Genomic DNA, 14,213 nt, shown 5'->3' with positions numbered 1-14,213 from the left:
TGATTTATGGATTAAATTGTCTACCAATGTCTTCAGAAATTATAAAATTTTCATTGCTATTATTATTTTTTTTTCTTTTTGATAAGATTTTTATTGCCATTATAGGTTTAACTACAATTTTATCACAAAGTTAAATTAAAGCTAAATTAGAATGTAATACATATTACATAGTAGATGAATCTAATATTTATGAACCGTAAAAACTAAAAATTGTATCTTTCCTTTTCTTTTTTTTTTTCTTTTTTTTTTTTTGAGAAACGTATCTTGCATCCTTATAAACGTTATTCTATAATGAATATTATATCTATATTTATGTATATATAAAAAGTTACTACATCCGTAAGAGTGATATCAATTTTTCATAGTTAAAAAAATATGCATAACATATTGTATATTATATGTGTACACATTAAAAAACAAAAAAAAAAAAAAAAAAAAAAAAAAAAAACTCTCATTTACTTATGAAACAAAAAAAATTAAAATACACATTTTCTATAACTAAACATGTAAAACATGTATTGAAAGTTTTCCACACTCTACATATACAAAAATAATTCAATTTGACTAAATTTTAATGTGAGGGGGGGGGGGGGGGGGGGACCTAAACCTAAGAAGTAAATTTGAGGAATGGGCACAACTTGGAGTCCAACAAGAGATAAGAGGGACCTCTGAATGGAAAAGGACATTTGAGCCCATGACGGAGGTAACCTGTGGTACCCACCTTCCCCGAGGCTCATTAGGACTCATTATTGAGGTAATCCTAGGAATTCTTCTTTCCCGAGGACTCGAAGACTATCCGAGGAGAAACCTTCCTTTTAGCACGGGGCTACCCACCGTTCACTTCTCTCCCAAGGAACACGTTGAAGAAAATGCAGTGCCCAATGTACAAGTCACCTCCACATTAATGAGCTCCCCTCACCCAATATCAGCCACATTAAATACTGAATGACTGATCAATGTAAACAATAGAAACATCCCCTAAAGGTTTTTTTTTTTTTTTTTTTTTAATTATGATTATGAAGTGGCAAGGGAAAAGGCTGATGGGACAAATATCCCCTAAATACAGTTAGAGTAAGACAACTGGAGGATGAAGGGGTATAACTATAAAAGGATGAAAAGAGGAACAAGAGAGGGGATCTAGAGAAAAAGAGAGGACTTGAGCAAGAACAAGAGAGAGAAAGAGAGCTAGAATTTTCACTTGTATTCTTCCTTTAGAAAGCCATTTTGTACCACGGGAACATCATTTCTTCATATATAAATGCATGATTCAGTCTTTTCTTGTCTTAAGCTATCAACTTAATCTTCCCATTGTGGATTTCTCCTTCCCATTAAACTAACAACTCCTCTGGCCCATGAGTTTGACGTGAGTCACTAGATCTACGTCCACAATACCAAAAATCAAAGACATACATCTTTATTTACTTAATTCACGGATAGTTCACGATAAATGGCATGCTAATGAATCTAGAAAACATTACCAATTTTCCATTGTCCCATAAGTAGTATTACAAGCTCAGAAATCAACTAGTAATGTTGAAGGGCAATATGGTAGTAAACATCTAAAAATTAATATTGGCCTGATGATTTTGACCAAATTGCCAATTATGAGGTACAACATCCACAAACTTCAACGTTTTTCTATCACTAGTAGTCACTAGGAATGACAAGCTTTGCCCTACCAATGGTGTGCCAATCTGCCAATTTTGGCCCCAGTTACGCGACATTTGAATCCACGAAGTACGAGAGCCCTTAATTTTGACATTAGAAACATCACCAGCACCTCCAACATTGTACAACAATACAAGCAAAAAATATGGATTTCCCATTATCTGAAACCTAACCCCCCCATGCTTTTTGCATGGGACTCGGCGATACTTAATAGGGATGATCCCAGCTCTATAATATGCAAGTCTTGTGAACATGGGCATGGACAAGTCAAAGTGTCGAAGTGGGGGGTTGCACCAGTTTGCACTAGGGTGATTGCTAGGAGGGCATAAATTGGTGGCGGTGACGATTATGGCAGTATTTCGTATGCACCAATGTGGATCATTGACACATATGATCTCGAAACAAGCACCACAAGTGCCTCCATTGTTGAAGAGTGCAGTGCTTAGGGCTGTTGTCGCGAGGCCATAACCTTGTTCAAAAAGATTACCATACCCACAAGCTCCCCCTGTCAGTTATAACCCATCAACATTTTTTTTTACCCATTTGATGCTCGTAAAGAACTTTATGAAACAATTTTGAAAATATATACAGAGATTAAAATAAAACATTTTAAAGTACAAGAAAAATTTTAAAATAAAATATCAAAGGTTAATGACAAAATTTGAAATTTATCAAAGAAAAAATTATCTTGATTTTTGGTTCCAACAATGAAAATCTTACATATTATATTAAAATGAAAGCTAAGAGAAAGTTTCATCAAGAATCCATATTAGATTCCAATTGAACTCCAATTTTGTGCTAGATGTTCTTTTACTCGTCTACTAATTAGAAAACAAATGTCTCTATCTTTTAAATGAGCTTCAATTTGTCCGAGAAGTCATTCCATCTCTCATTTTGTATTGTGTATGCTTACATGTAGATTCATATAAAAGGACTTAATCAAAATTTTATTATATGTAAAACTTAGAATGTGTAATACAATAACACTTTCGACCTATTTAAATACATTTAAAACTACTTCTAGCCCATTCTATTTAGATTTCATTTGAAACCACTTCTAATCTATTTAAAACAAATCCATATTTTTGTACAAAAAATCATATTTATTTCAAATCTAAATTTCAATGAAAAATTATACCATGTTCAAAAAATTGGTTGTACATATGGTATTTGAAAATTCACACGTAAAATAAATTTGTTGCATCACCTTAACAAAAATTAAGTTAAGAAGTATTAAAATTTTTGTTTTTTCTGAAATTAAAAAAAAAAAAAAAATTGACTAACTTGCATGTTCTACCAATTAATATTTTTTTAGGAGTGGACAATATCTAAGAATGACCATCAATAGTGTTTAACTAGTGTAAAAAATTTAATGTGTCTAATTATGTTTATTTTTTAAATGTATTTATACATGTGCATGGGGCAAAGTTATTTATAATGTCAAAAACAATTATGGAGAGTTAGTATGTGGCAGTAAAAGAAACTAGAAGTCTAAGACTTTGTAACAACTCACAAGAAACACAAAACAAATATTACGAGTAATTACACTTCCCTCCCTAAGGTTTTGAAATTGAGACTTCATCCTAAACCTGAAGGGAAAAAACACTCCCCTCCCTAGTTTGAAGAAAGTAATACTCTTCCCTTCCACTAATTTTATTAATGAACTATTCCAAATTTTTATAAGATTCTCTTTATCTAAGTTTAACCAATAAAAAGATCATATTATAAACTCAATACAATTTGGTTTATGTAAACAATTCGACTTAAATTAAAGATTGTGCTACATATTCAGCTGATATTATTCAAATTTGAATTGCAAAACATATGTGCTTACTATCTTATTATGCTAAGGTTTGGTCGCTTTTTAACCTTATTTAGTAAAATGTTGTTATTTTCATGTGTGTGTATGTATTGCTCTCTAAATATATCTTAACAATCTCCTCCCCCAAAAACACATTCGCAAAAAAAAAAAAAAAGGGGTGTGAGTCTTGATTTTTTTTAGTCACACCTTAGTGGCGCTTTGCATCAAAATTATGAGGTAAAACATGCTGCTTAAGTGGTTACGGTTTTATTGTTGAAAAATGAGTTTGAAACTTTCAAAGTCAATTTTTTTATTGGAAAATCTGCCCATATTCAAAAGGTAGATTATTACACATTTTTAACATTAATTTAACAAAATTTGGTTAAACAATAGTCAATGGAGGAAAGTATTTTTCTCCTTCAAGTTTGGGGTGGAGCGTTATTCCCCCAAACCTCAAGGCATAGAATGGGAGTATAATTACTCCTATATATTAAGATTGTACACTAGTATTAAAAAAATTTAGGCTTATAGCTAAATTCCTTCCACCTTTAGTTATGACAGAGTGATTATACTTACCCATGGTTGCTCCACCACGCATGTCACCATAGAATGTTGCATGCGCATCAAACCAATTACCATTTATTTTCTCGCCAGTAATGCTGCTTCTCCTGCTCATAAAGAGAGTCATGAATATTATGCATGTAAACAAATTTTGAGACCTAGCCATGACTATTGACTGCTAAAGGGAAATAGAAAGAGAAAGAGGAGAGAGACTACTGCATTGTTAAGCAAGGACAAGAAGCTGGTAATTATAGCTATGAAGGGAAACAAATAAGGTTTAAAAATAATATGATATTAATTCTTATAGCCATATAACTCAACAATCATAATAATTAAAATAAGGAATTTATGACTGAGAAAAAATAATTAATGGGAATTAATAACATTGACTTTCTGGCTTAAAAAATAATTAATGAAAGGAATTTATTTATTTATTTATTGTTGAGAGAAGAGGTATACTCTTTAAAGCCTCTCCAATCAGGCTAGTCGAGAGCCAAAAATGGTAAAAAATTAAAGGAGGAAATAAAAAGAGAATTTACATTACAATGCACAAATTTGCAAATATATAAGAGAAGTAGAGAGCCAAAAATGGTAAAAACATTAAAGGAGGAAAGGAAAAGATAAAGGAGAATTTCCATTACACTACAAAAATTTGGCAAATATATACGCGTGAAGTTTTTTTTGTATTTTTAGTCTGATTTTCACTTATCATATATTTATATGGAAAATTTTTGTTTAAAGAAGAATACATATATGGACAAAGTTTGGCTACAACTCCTACTATAAAAATTGTCCTGATTATATATTTTGAAAATCTAATAGTTGGATTGCATGTTCTTTATGTTTTTAACACACACATCAAATGTCGTGTCAATCATATGTTATTTACTATTCGATTTATAAACTTATTTTTTATGTATAACTTGACATACGAAAACTTTAACTTCGCACATTTGATTTATAACATAGTTATTGATTTTTGGTCTTCTGGAAATTTTGCAAACACAGAAGATATAGAAAGAAAATGTAAATTAATGATAGATTTGAAAAAATTCACATCCAATAAAATATATTAAGTGGAGTTGTAGCCATTGACTATAAACAAGTCTACAGCCAAACTTTATCCTCTATAGATACAAGCAAGAGCCTTGTACCTTAACTTATTGGCACTATTTGGTGTTTCTAACAAAGACATTTAGAGTTCAAATTTCCCAAACCCCAATTATCGAATTATCAAAAAAAAAAATATATAAATATGAAGGAAAGTGTTTTCCAGAAACTATCAATGTTCCCAAGGCAGTCAAAGACGTCTTAGCAACTATCAATGTCGACATGTCTACCTACCTAATTTTGAAGGTAGGTTACAAATATTTTTTGTTTGCAATAGATCCTGTAACAAATACTTTATGTTTGTCATAGACACTGTTTAGGTGCTAAAGTGACATTACTATCTTCTGGTTGTTAATGATTTTTTTTTTTTATGGTTTGCCCTTATTTTGATTGTATGAGAGAGAGAGAGAGAGAGAGAGAGAGGATCAACTAGCCAAAGTACTCTAACCTCCTTGGTTGATAGAAATTGTTGCAACCAATATGCAGAAGACCTTCATAAGATAACTAGCTGGTTTTTGAATTTTGAGAATGGAATGTTCATAAATATGCTTCTACTACCTCTTGATATGCCTGAAATCTTTAGGATCTGGCTCACTCAATGTGTCTGCTATTTTTGATATGCTTAGATAGTTGATGAAGGACCTATTAGTTAATGTAGTGCAACTGAAACGGGGGCTTCTAATTGTGTCAACACGTATGTTCCTACAAAAAACCTTGAAAAGACAGGTTTCCCTTCCATCTAATTCTTATACTCTCTTCTTCAATTTTGTATTGCTTTATCGATGCTTTTGATATTGTTTTCTTAGTCTTTTGTCCTCCTTCTACACTATAGGCAGGACAAACAATTTATTCTGCAAACCCATTCTATACAAAACAGATTTTGTGTGGATATTATGTTGAATTGCCTTGCCTTTCTGCTGTAGGCAACTAGTTGTTTTAAATCAAGATCCACTTGTATGTATTGATGTTTCTTCTCTAGCGATTTCTTTAATTCCGCCTTCTCAATTCACCCTAATTATAGCCTAAGTTACAAAAAGCCTAAGTATATAGTCTAGCTAATTAAGTTACAAAGCCTAATTCATGCATGGTGAGTTTAATGCACTTAGAAGCATGAAGTAATAACCTTCGGATTCTGAGAACAATGATCATGTCTTGTATCAAAGTGTGTCTCTCTATTTATATCTGATACTTTGACAATTATTTTAATTTCTTTTGCTACGTGTCTTGTTGCTATTGCTCTCATTTCCATAAACAGTGATTAAAAATCCATCAATAACTATTGTAATGTAACTGGGGGTGGCAATTTGTGTCCACAAGTCGGGTTCATGTCGTGTCAAGCCATGAGTATTCAGCTATATAGATTGATCTGAACTCAACCCATTTAGTAAACGTGTTAGGAACCCTCAACCCCCTAACACGACCTGTTTATTAAACTAATCGACCGAATACAACATGTTTAATCCATTTAATTAACAAGTTATGTAAAGTTAATACAAATCACCCATTTAATAACTTGGTTGATTAATAGGCTATAACTAACCTGAATAACATGTTATTAATTTTCATATATCTAAAATTAAAATACAATTACAACCATAAATATAGTAATAAACATATAATTACAACTATAAATTAAGTAATAATAACAAAAGTTAGAATCTTTATAAACTAAACAAGTCAAACGAGTTCACCTGTTAAACCCAAATATGACTCGTTTATTAAACAGGTCAATCATGTCGACCCGAATATGATCCAAACACATACCCAGAAACCAAAAAAACATAAACAAATAGAGGGGAAGCATGTAAAGAATTAAAATTCTCCATAAATAACACAAAATACAAACGGATTCTAGGTCCTATAAATGAATTAAAATTCTCAAAGTAAACGGATTCGTTTATATCAAAGAAAAAAAAAATAAAGGGGAAGCTATACTATCGGGGATGTGTTAGGCGGCTGAGGGGAGTTCGAGGATGGCCACCGTGGCTATAAAGGAAGGTGGTGGTGGAGGCGGCGAAGTGTAAGGACGATTAGATCGGCCCAATTGACGGTGGAGAGAAAGATGGACAGAGGCGAGATAGTGGGTAAGGCTGGCGACGAGATGGACGGCGTGGAGGTTTAGATCGGTGGACGGTCAAGCTGGATGGCGATAGGATGGGTAGGTCGATTGGCGAGAGAGTGAAAGAGAGTGAGGAATAGCTTTTTTTTCTTTTTTCTTTTTTGTATTTGACCCAAGTGAGAGACCGGAAGTTTTGTTTAAGGGTGTGTGGGAGACCAAAATTTTTAAGTGGGAACCTGAAAAGTTGATTGGGAATCCTAAAAATTTTATTGTGGCAAAACTTAGACTTATTGTGGCGGTTTTAAAACAGTTGCAATAAGTAAATAGACTTATTATGGCGAAATTCTACCTTGTTGCAGTGATTATCAAAATTGTTGTAATAAGTATTGACAAAGTCAACACCTATTGCAATGGTTTTAAACCGTTGTAATAGATAATAACTACGCAAAGACTTATTACAACGATTTTGACAAATATTGGTACTATCGCAACTTTGCCTAAAACGGTAATATAATTTTCTCTCTCTTATATAATTTGGAAACAATGCAGAAAATTTCTTGAATTGCACATCAAAAACTTTGATGCTAGCAACCACTGAGGTATAATACAATCACAATTATATAATTCTATTTATTTGTTCATTAAACTTATAAAGATATAGTTTAATAGTTCATAAATCTCTTGTTTTGATTATATTTGAAAATATATGAAATTTTCACATTCTTGCTCTAATGGTAGGATGGAATACAAAATTTAGAAAACATCACAAGGCTTTCTTCCGGCCAAGAGTTCATTATTCATCTCAAATCTGCAAGCTATGAAGTTCGAGGAGAAACGCACAATAGATTTAATATTGTTTCCATCTTTGATTTGCCAAAAGGAAATGAATGAATACAGGCTACTGTGACAAGTAAATTAATATGTATATGTTTTTGAGAACTTCACTAAAGGTTAAAAAAATAAAAAAAAAATAAAAAAATAAAAATTGAAGATCATGGAAGGCAAATAGAGACATAATTGTTACTCAATTACAAAAACACCCCTTCTAAATGAAAATTGCACAAACACCTCAAACTTTGTTAAAATCACACTAAAATCCTAAGTTTTTCAAAATTCTACTTAAGCCTCTGTCGTTCAAAGAAATTACACTTAAGCCCCTACACTTCCTAAAATCACACTTAGGTCATTACACTTTAGAATGATTACACAAATTTCTCTACAATTAATAAAATTACCAAAAACCTACTAAATTTAAGGGAATAACCAAATACCTTTAATTACGCCTGAACCATAGAAAATACCAAACCCCTCCCCCACCCCCCCCAAAAATAAGGAAATTACCAAAACTCCCTTTAGGTATTCAAAATCACCAAATTAATCCTAAATAACACTAAAATGACCAGACTACCTTCAAAACCTCAAAATTTACTTAATTAACCTTGAATTCCATAGAAATTACCAAAATATCCTAAAGATAACCCAAATGAGCAAATTAACTCTAAATCACACTAATATACCCCTAATACCACTAGAAATGCTAGATAAACCCTATACTCCATTGAAACTATGAAAAAAACTCTTACACTCACCAAAATTACTAGAGAAATGGAAAAACACTCAAAATTTGCTAGATTGCACCTATTTCACGATAAAAATTACATAAGCCACAAAACTAACCCTTGATTCAAATTAAACAGTATAAGATTCTAACTCAATTACTTTAATGTCTTTTTTATGTGTTTTTGAACCTGAAATTAGGGTTTCACATGGTAGATCACTAATTATTCATGTATAATCCATAGAGCAATTGCATCACATCTCATGAGTTGGTGCATACAATTGGCCTTACCTAACTTTTCAAATCTGTTAAGCAATGATCTAAGGAATTTCCTATTTCAAGATTTTATACTTAAATATGTTTGTTTCATTTGACGTTTAAGACGCCTGGACAACGTACGACATGTACCACATAGGAAGCTATCAATGCAATGCACTATGGCAGAGTTTCTTATCACGATGCACCTAAAGCTTAATTCTACCAAATTTTTGCCGTGAAGATAAGACAAAATGTTATCAATTCATCACCATGAAATGGTAAGGATCACATTGCATGTCTCGTGACACACTATTGGTATGGAACTCTACTAGATTTTTACCAAAAAAATATAACAAAACGTTACTGAATTTTTAACAAGCTAGAAATACAAGTAGAGGCCATGAAATGCCACCATTTGTTTTTTTTTAGAACGATTTCAAATTAAAAACTGCAAAAGCCTATTTCCCTTAAAGTATTGAACACCCAATCCAGGAAAACCATCAATGCCACCTATTTGTATCATTCTTGATGCAGATACATAACAATGGACATTGCTCCCCAAAAAACAAGAGCCAATATTTTAATTTACCTTTCATTTGTTAATCACCAAGAGTTATTCAAAATGAGGTAGTATTGCAAGACAAATGTTATGTAGTGCCTATTACCTTCCTCACGATCAATTGAATTTTTGTACTCATATTTCTAGTTTGAGATATGATTTTGACCCATACATAGTTGAAGAGAATTTGTGAATTTAGGTAGATTTTAGTTCATTTCGGCCCACTTCGGTCCACTTTAGTCAATTCAGCTCATTCGGCCCACTTCGGTCCTATATTTATGCTTGGTGTTATACCGTAACAATTATCAACTGTTCTTATTCCAACACATATGCGGTCATCTCTATCATCAAGTATCTCACATTCATACTTAGTAAACAGCACATTTAGTCCATTGTCACATATTTGACTGATGCTCAGCATGTTCACCTTCAACCCATCCATAAACCACACATCTTTAAAAACAGGCAGCCCTAGAATGTCTATTATTACAATACCTCAGATGACTGACTTGGGTAAGGATTACAGGTGCTTCTATGAGTAATTGCTGAATTAGAGGTCAGCTTCACCTCTAGAATAAGAGTATTGGAACAGGGGAATAGAGAGAAATAGGAAGACAGAGTAGAGAAGTTGAGAGAGATTGAGGTAGAGAAGAATGATACTAAGGATTTGTTTGGATACAGCTATAAATTGAAAACACTATACCAAAATAATTTTTAAATGTGTGAATAGTATCGTGGGACCCATTTTTAATGAAAAAGTTGCTGAAAAGTAAAGTTTGTGGGTCCCGTGAACAATCACGGCTTGAGAAAAAAAAAAGAGGCAAAACGTGGACATGGGAAGCGCAAAACGCGCTTCCCAAACACACACTAATTCATCAATCAATTGCTTAAGTCTGTTACAATCTCACCCGTCCTCTCTTATACAAGATCAGTTATGTCGATTTGACTCTGCCACTCACCCTAACCAACTAACTACCCGTAGCTTTCCTTAATTGCCACTAACCACACCCAATCCTCTTAACCCAACTTAACTAACTATGGTCAACTTACAAACCTCATACAACAGTAAAGCATACCACACCATAGTAATATTGAATTACAATGTTTATCACAACAACATAACACTACATAGTAATGATCCTAACAATTTGCCCCCCCTTAAAGCACCTTGCCCACAAGGTAAAGGAACCTAGTCTGTAAGTCATATAGTATTTGCTAAGTAGCATCTTCTTTGCTCTCTCCTTACCACTACACTAACACTTGAGTCGCAGTCCTACTCCTTAGCTTGATTGATTTTCTGTCCAAAATCAGCACAGGCTCAGGAGTAAGCACCATTTCAGCATTGACAGCAAGTAAAGTGGGTCTTGGCACCACTTGATTGCCCAATTTAGCCTTAAGGTTGGATACATTGAACACAAGATGGATCAAGGAACCAAGAGGCAGATCCAGCTTGTAGGAAACTTCCCCAATCTTCTAAAGAACCTTAAATGGACCATAATACCTTGGAGCAAGCTTACCAAGCTTTTTGTTGTGCACTGAAGTCTGCTTGTAGGGCTGCAATCTGAGGTACACCCAGTCCCCCACAGTAAAGAACCTTTCCACCCTTTTCTGATTAGCAAACCACCTCATATGTTCCTAAGCAGCACACAAGTTCATCTTAAGCAAAGAGAGAATCTGTTGCCTGTCCCTTAACAACAAATCCACTGCATCAACCCTTGTAGTACCAGCCACGTAGTCCAAAACCCTTGGGGGAGGGTATCCATACAAGGCTTCAAAGTGTGTCATCTTAATTGAGGTGTGGAAGTTGGTATTGAACCAGAATTTTGCTAAGGGCATCCATTCCACCCAAGTGCTAGGCCTATCAATTGCAAAGGCCCTTAGGTAGTGCTCCAAGCTCTTATTCACCACCTCTGTTTGGCCATCAGACTAAAGGTGATAAGCTAAGGACATGGCCAAGGAAACACCCTATAACTTCGTCAATTCTTTCCAAAAGAGTGAGGTAAAAACTGGATCTCTATCACTAACAATGGTTGAGGGCATCGTATGCAGCTTAAACACATAATGCAAATAAAGATTAGCATCCTTAGCAACAGTGTAAGGATGGGAAAGAGCCATGAAATGAGTGTATTTGGTGAGTCTATCTACAACCACAAACACCACAGGCTTCAAATGGGACTTAGGCAAACCTTCAACAAAGTCCATGCTCACATCCAGTAGGAAAACAAGTTTCATGCTTAAGTTTCTGACAGGTGTCACACTCTTTCACATACTGCTTCAGATCTTACCTCAAGCTAGGCCAAATAAAATCCTTTTGAAGCCTGTGCAAGGTCTTTAGGTAACCAGAGTGACCCCCCAAAGGGCTGTCATGTACCTGCTGCAGCACCACAACCTTCAAATCCTGATTAAAGTCACCCAAATACAATCTACCTTTGTAAAATAGCAACCCATTATAGAATGTGAACCCTTGAGAACTGTTGGAACCTAACTGTACAACTTGCAAAATAACCTTCAACTTTGGATTAGAATCATAGTTGCTCTTGAGCTCAGACAACCAAGGAGTGGGAAATGAGATAATGCATAAAGTACCTGTAGAAGCATCACAAACATTAGCACCACAGGAACTACTTGTAGCAAGGACCAAGGCTTCAGACTGAGCTAAATTAGAAGAAGAAACAACAGCAACAACACACTGCCTCCTAGAAAGGGCATCAGTATACACATTCTCCCTGCCTTGCTTATACTCCACTATGAAAGCATAGCCCAATAGCTTAGAAATCAACTTTTGTTTGGTTGGGGTACCCACCCTTTGTTACAGCAAATACTTAAGACTGTGGTGGCCAGTTTTAATAACAAAAGGCCTCCCTAATAGGTAAGGTCTCCATTTCTTTACTGTCACCACCAAGGCCAATAACTCCTTCTCATAAGTGGAGAGAGAGAGCTTACTTCCCTTTAGAGCTTGGCTCTAATAAACAATAGGCTTGTGGTCTTGAATCAAGATAGCTCCAAGACCCAAACTAGAAGCATCACACTCCACAGTGAAGGATTTGGTAAAATCAGGCAAGGCCAGGACTGGATGGCAAGAAACAGCTGCCTTAAACCTTTGAAAAGCATTGTCAGCCTCTGTAGTCCAAACAAAGGAGTCTTTCTTCAAAAGGGTAGTTAAAGGGGCTGCAATTTGGCCATAACCCTTCACAAACTTCCTATAGTATCCAGTCAATCTAAGGAACCCTCTCAAGGCCTTCACAACTTTAGGGATTGGCCATTGCTACATAACAAGAATCTTCTTAGGGTCAGTTCTAACTCCCTCACCAGAGATAAGGTGTCCAAGGTACTCCACCTCATTAGTAGCAAACATGCACTTGGACTTTTTAGCATAAAGTTGATGCTTTGCCAATGTTTCCAAAACTAATTTGAGATGACCAATATGATCCAAAAGAGACTTGCTATATACTAGGATGTCATCAAAGAATACAAGGACAAACTTCCTCAAAAATGGTCTAAAAATAGCATTCATTAAGGATTGGAAGGTAGAGGGGGCATTGGTCAATCCAAATGGCATAACCAAGAATTCATAATGCCCCTCATGTGTCCTAAAAGTAGTTTTGTGTATATCCTCTTGCTTCATTCTGATTTGATGGTAACCAGACCTCAAATCCAACTTAGAAAACACACAAGCACCTCCCAATTCATCCAACAACTCATCAATGACAGGAATAGGATATTTGTCTTTAATAGTATCTTGATTTAAAGCTATATAGTCAATACATATTCTCCATGAACCATCAGCCTTCCTAACAAGAAGAATAGGAGATGCAAATGGATTGCAACTATGCCTAATTGAACCTACAGAAAGCAACTCCTTGACTATTTTTTCAATTTCATTCTTTTGGTAAAAGGGGTACATATATGGTCTTTGGACAATGGCTTGGGCACCCTCCTTGAGCTGAATCTGATGCTCATGCCCCCTATTAGGAGGTAAGCCCACAGGTGTGGCAAATACTGCCTCAAATTCCTTCAACAAAGCAACAACCTATGTAGGAATCTGAGCAACAGCCTCTGCAGTCTGAGTGGAATCAGAAATCTGCAAAACCAAACCCCTTTTAACAAGTTTCTTCAAGAAATGAACCCCATCTTGAATGAGATTACCTTCTGCCCCCTTTAAACCATGGAGAAGTAAAGACCCTTGACCATACAAGAAGCACATGGTTAGCAATTTGAAGTCCCATTGGATAACCCCAAGGTTGCTCAACCACTAAGTACCTAAGATCAAGTCACACCCTCCCATAGGCAAAACATGCAGTTGAATCAAAAATTGATGTCCTTGCAACACAATAGGAATATCTTTGCACAAGCCATGAGTTCTAAGCACCTCACCATTAGCAACCTCTATCTCCAAGATTTGTGTATTATCCATAGGTATATGCAACTAAGAAAATAATGCAATATCAACAAAGTTGTAGGTGCTACCTGAATCTATCAAAATTATCACAAACTTATGCTGGACTTTACCCCTCATTTTCATGGTACCAGAAGTAGGAGTACCACTTAGAGCATAGGGTGTAATACCAGCCTCCTCAACACCACTATCTTGACAATCCAAAGAGTTTTCAGATGCATAACTACCAGTACTATCATCTAA

The 14,213-nt window shown here is 34.7% G+C and overlaps 1 protein-coding gene across 1 annotated transcript; it reads right to left on the bottom strand.

The window, feature by feature from the left end:
* Positions 1-1,559: 1,559 nt before the first annotated feature.
* LOC126695871 (expansin-A10-like) lies at positions 1,560-11,203 on the bottom strand. The gene is made up of 3 exons (XM_050392668.1): positions 11,076-11,203; positions 4,046-4,137; positions 1,560-2,173 (listed from the first exon to the last, which is right to left on the bottom strand). Exons 1-3 carry the CDS (start codon positions 11,201-11,203, stop codon positions 1,560-1,562), a joined length of 834 nt encoding a protein of 277 aa, XP_050248625.1.
* Between the last annotated feature and the right edge of the window lie 3,010 nt (positions 11,204-14,213).

The sequence above is a fragment of the Quercus robur genome, chromosome 8 (genome assembly GCF_932294415.1).
Source record: "Quercus robur chromosome 8, dhQueRobu3.1, whole genome shotgun sequence".
NCBI classification, from domain to species: Eukaryota; Viridiplantae; Streptophyta; class Magnoliopsida; order Fagales; family Fagaceae; genus Quercus; species Quercus robur.
This window is presented reverse-complemented; position numbering and strand designations above follow the sequence as displayed.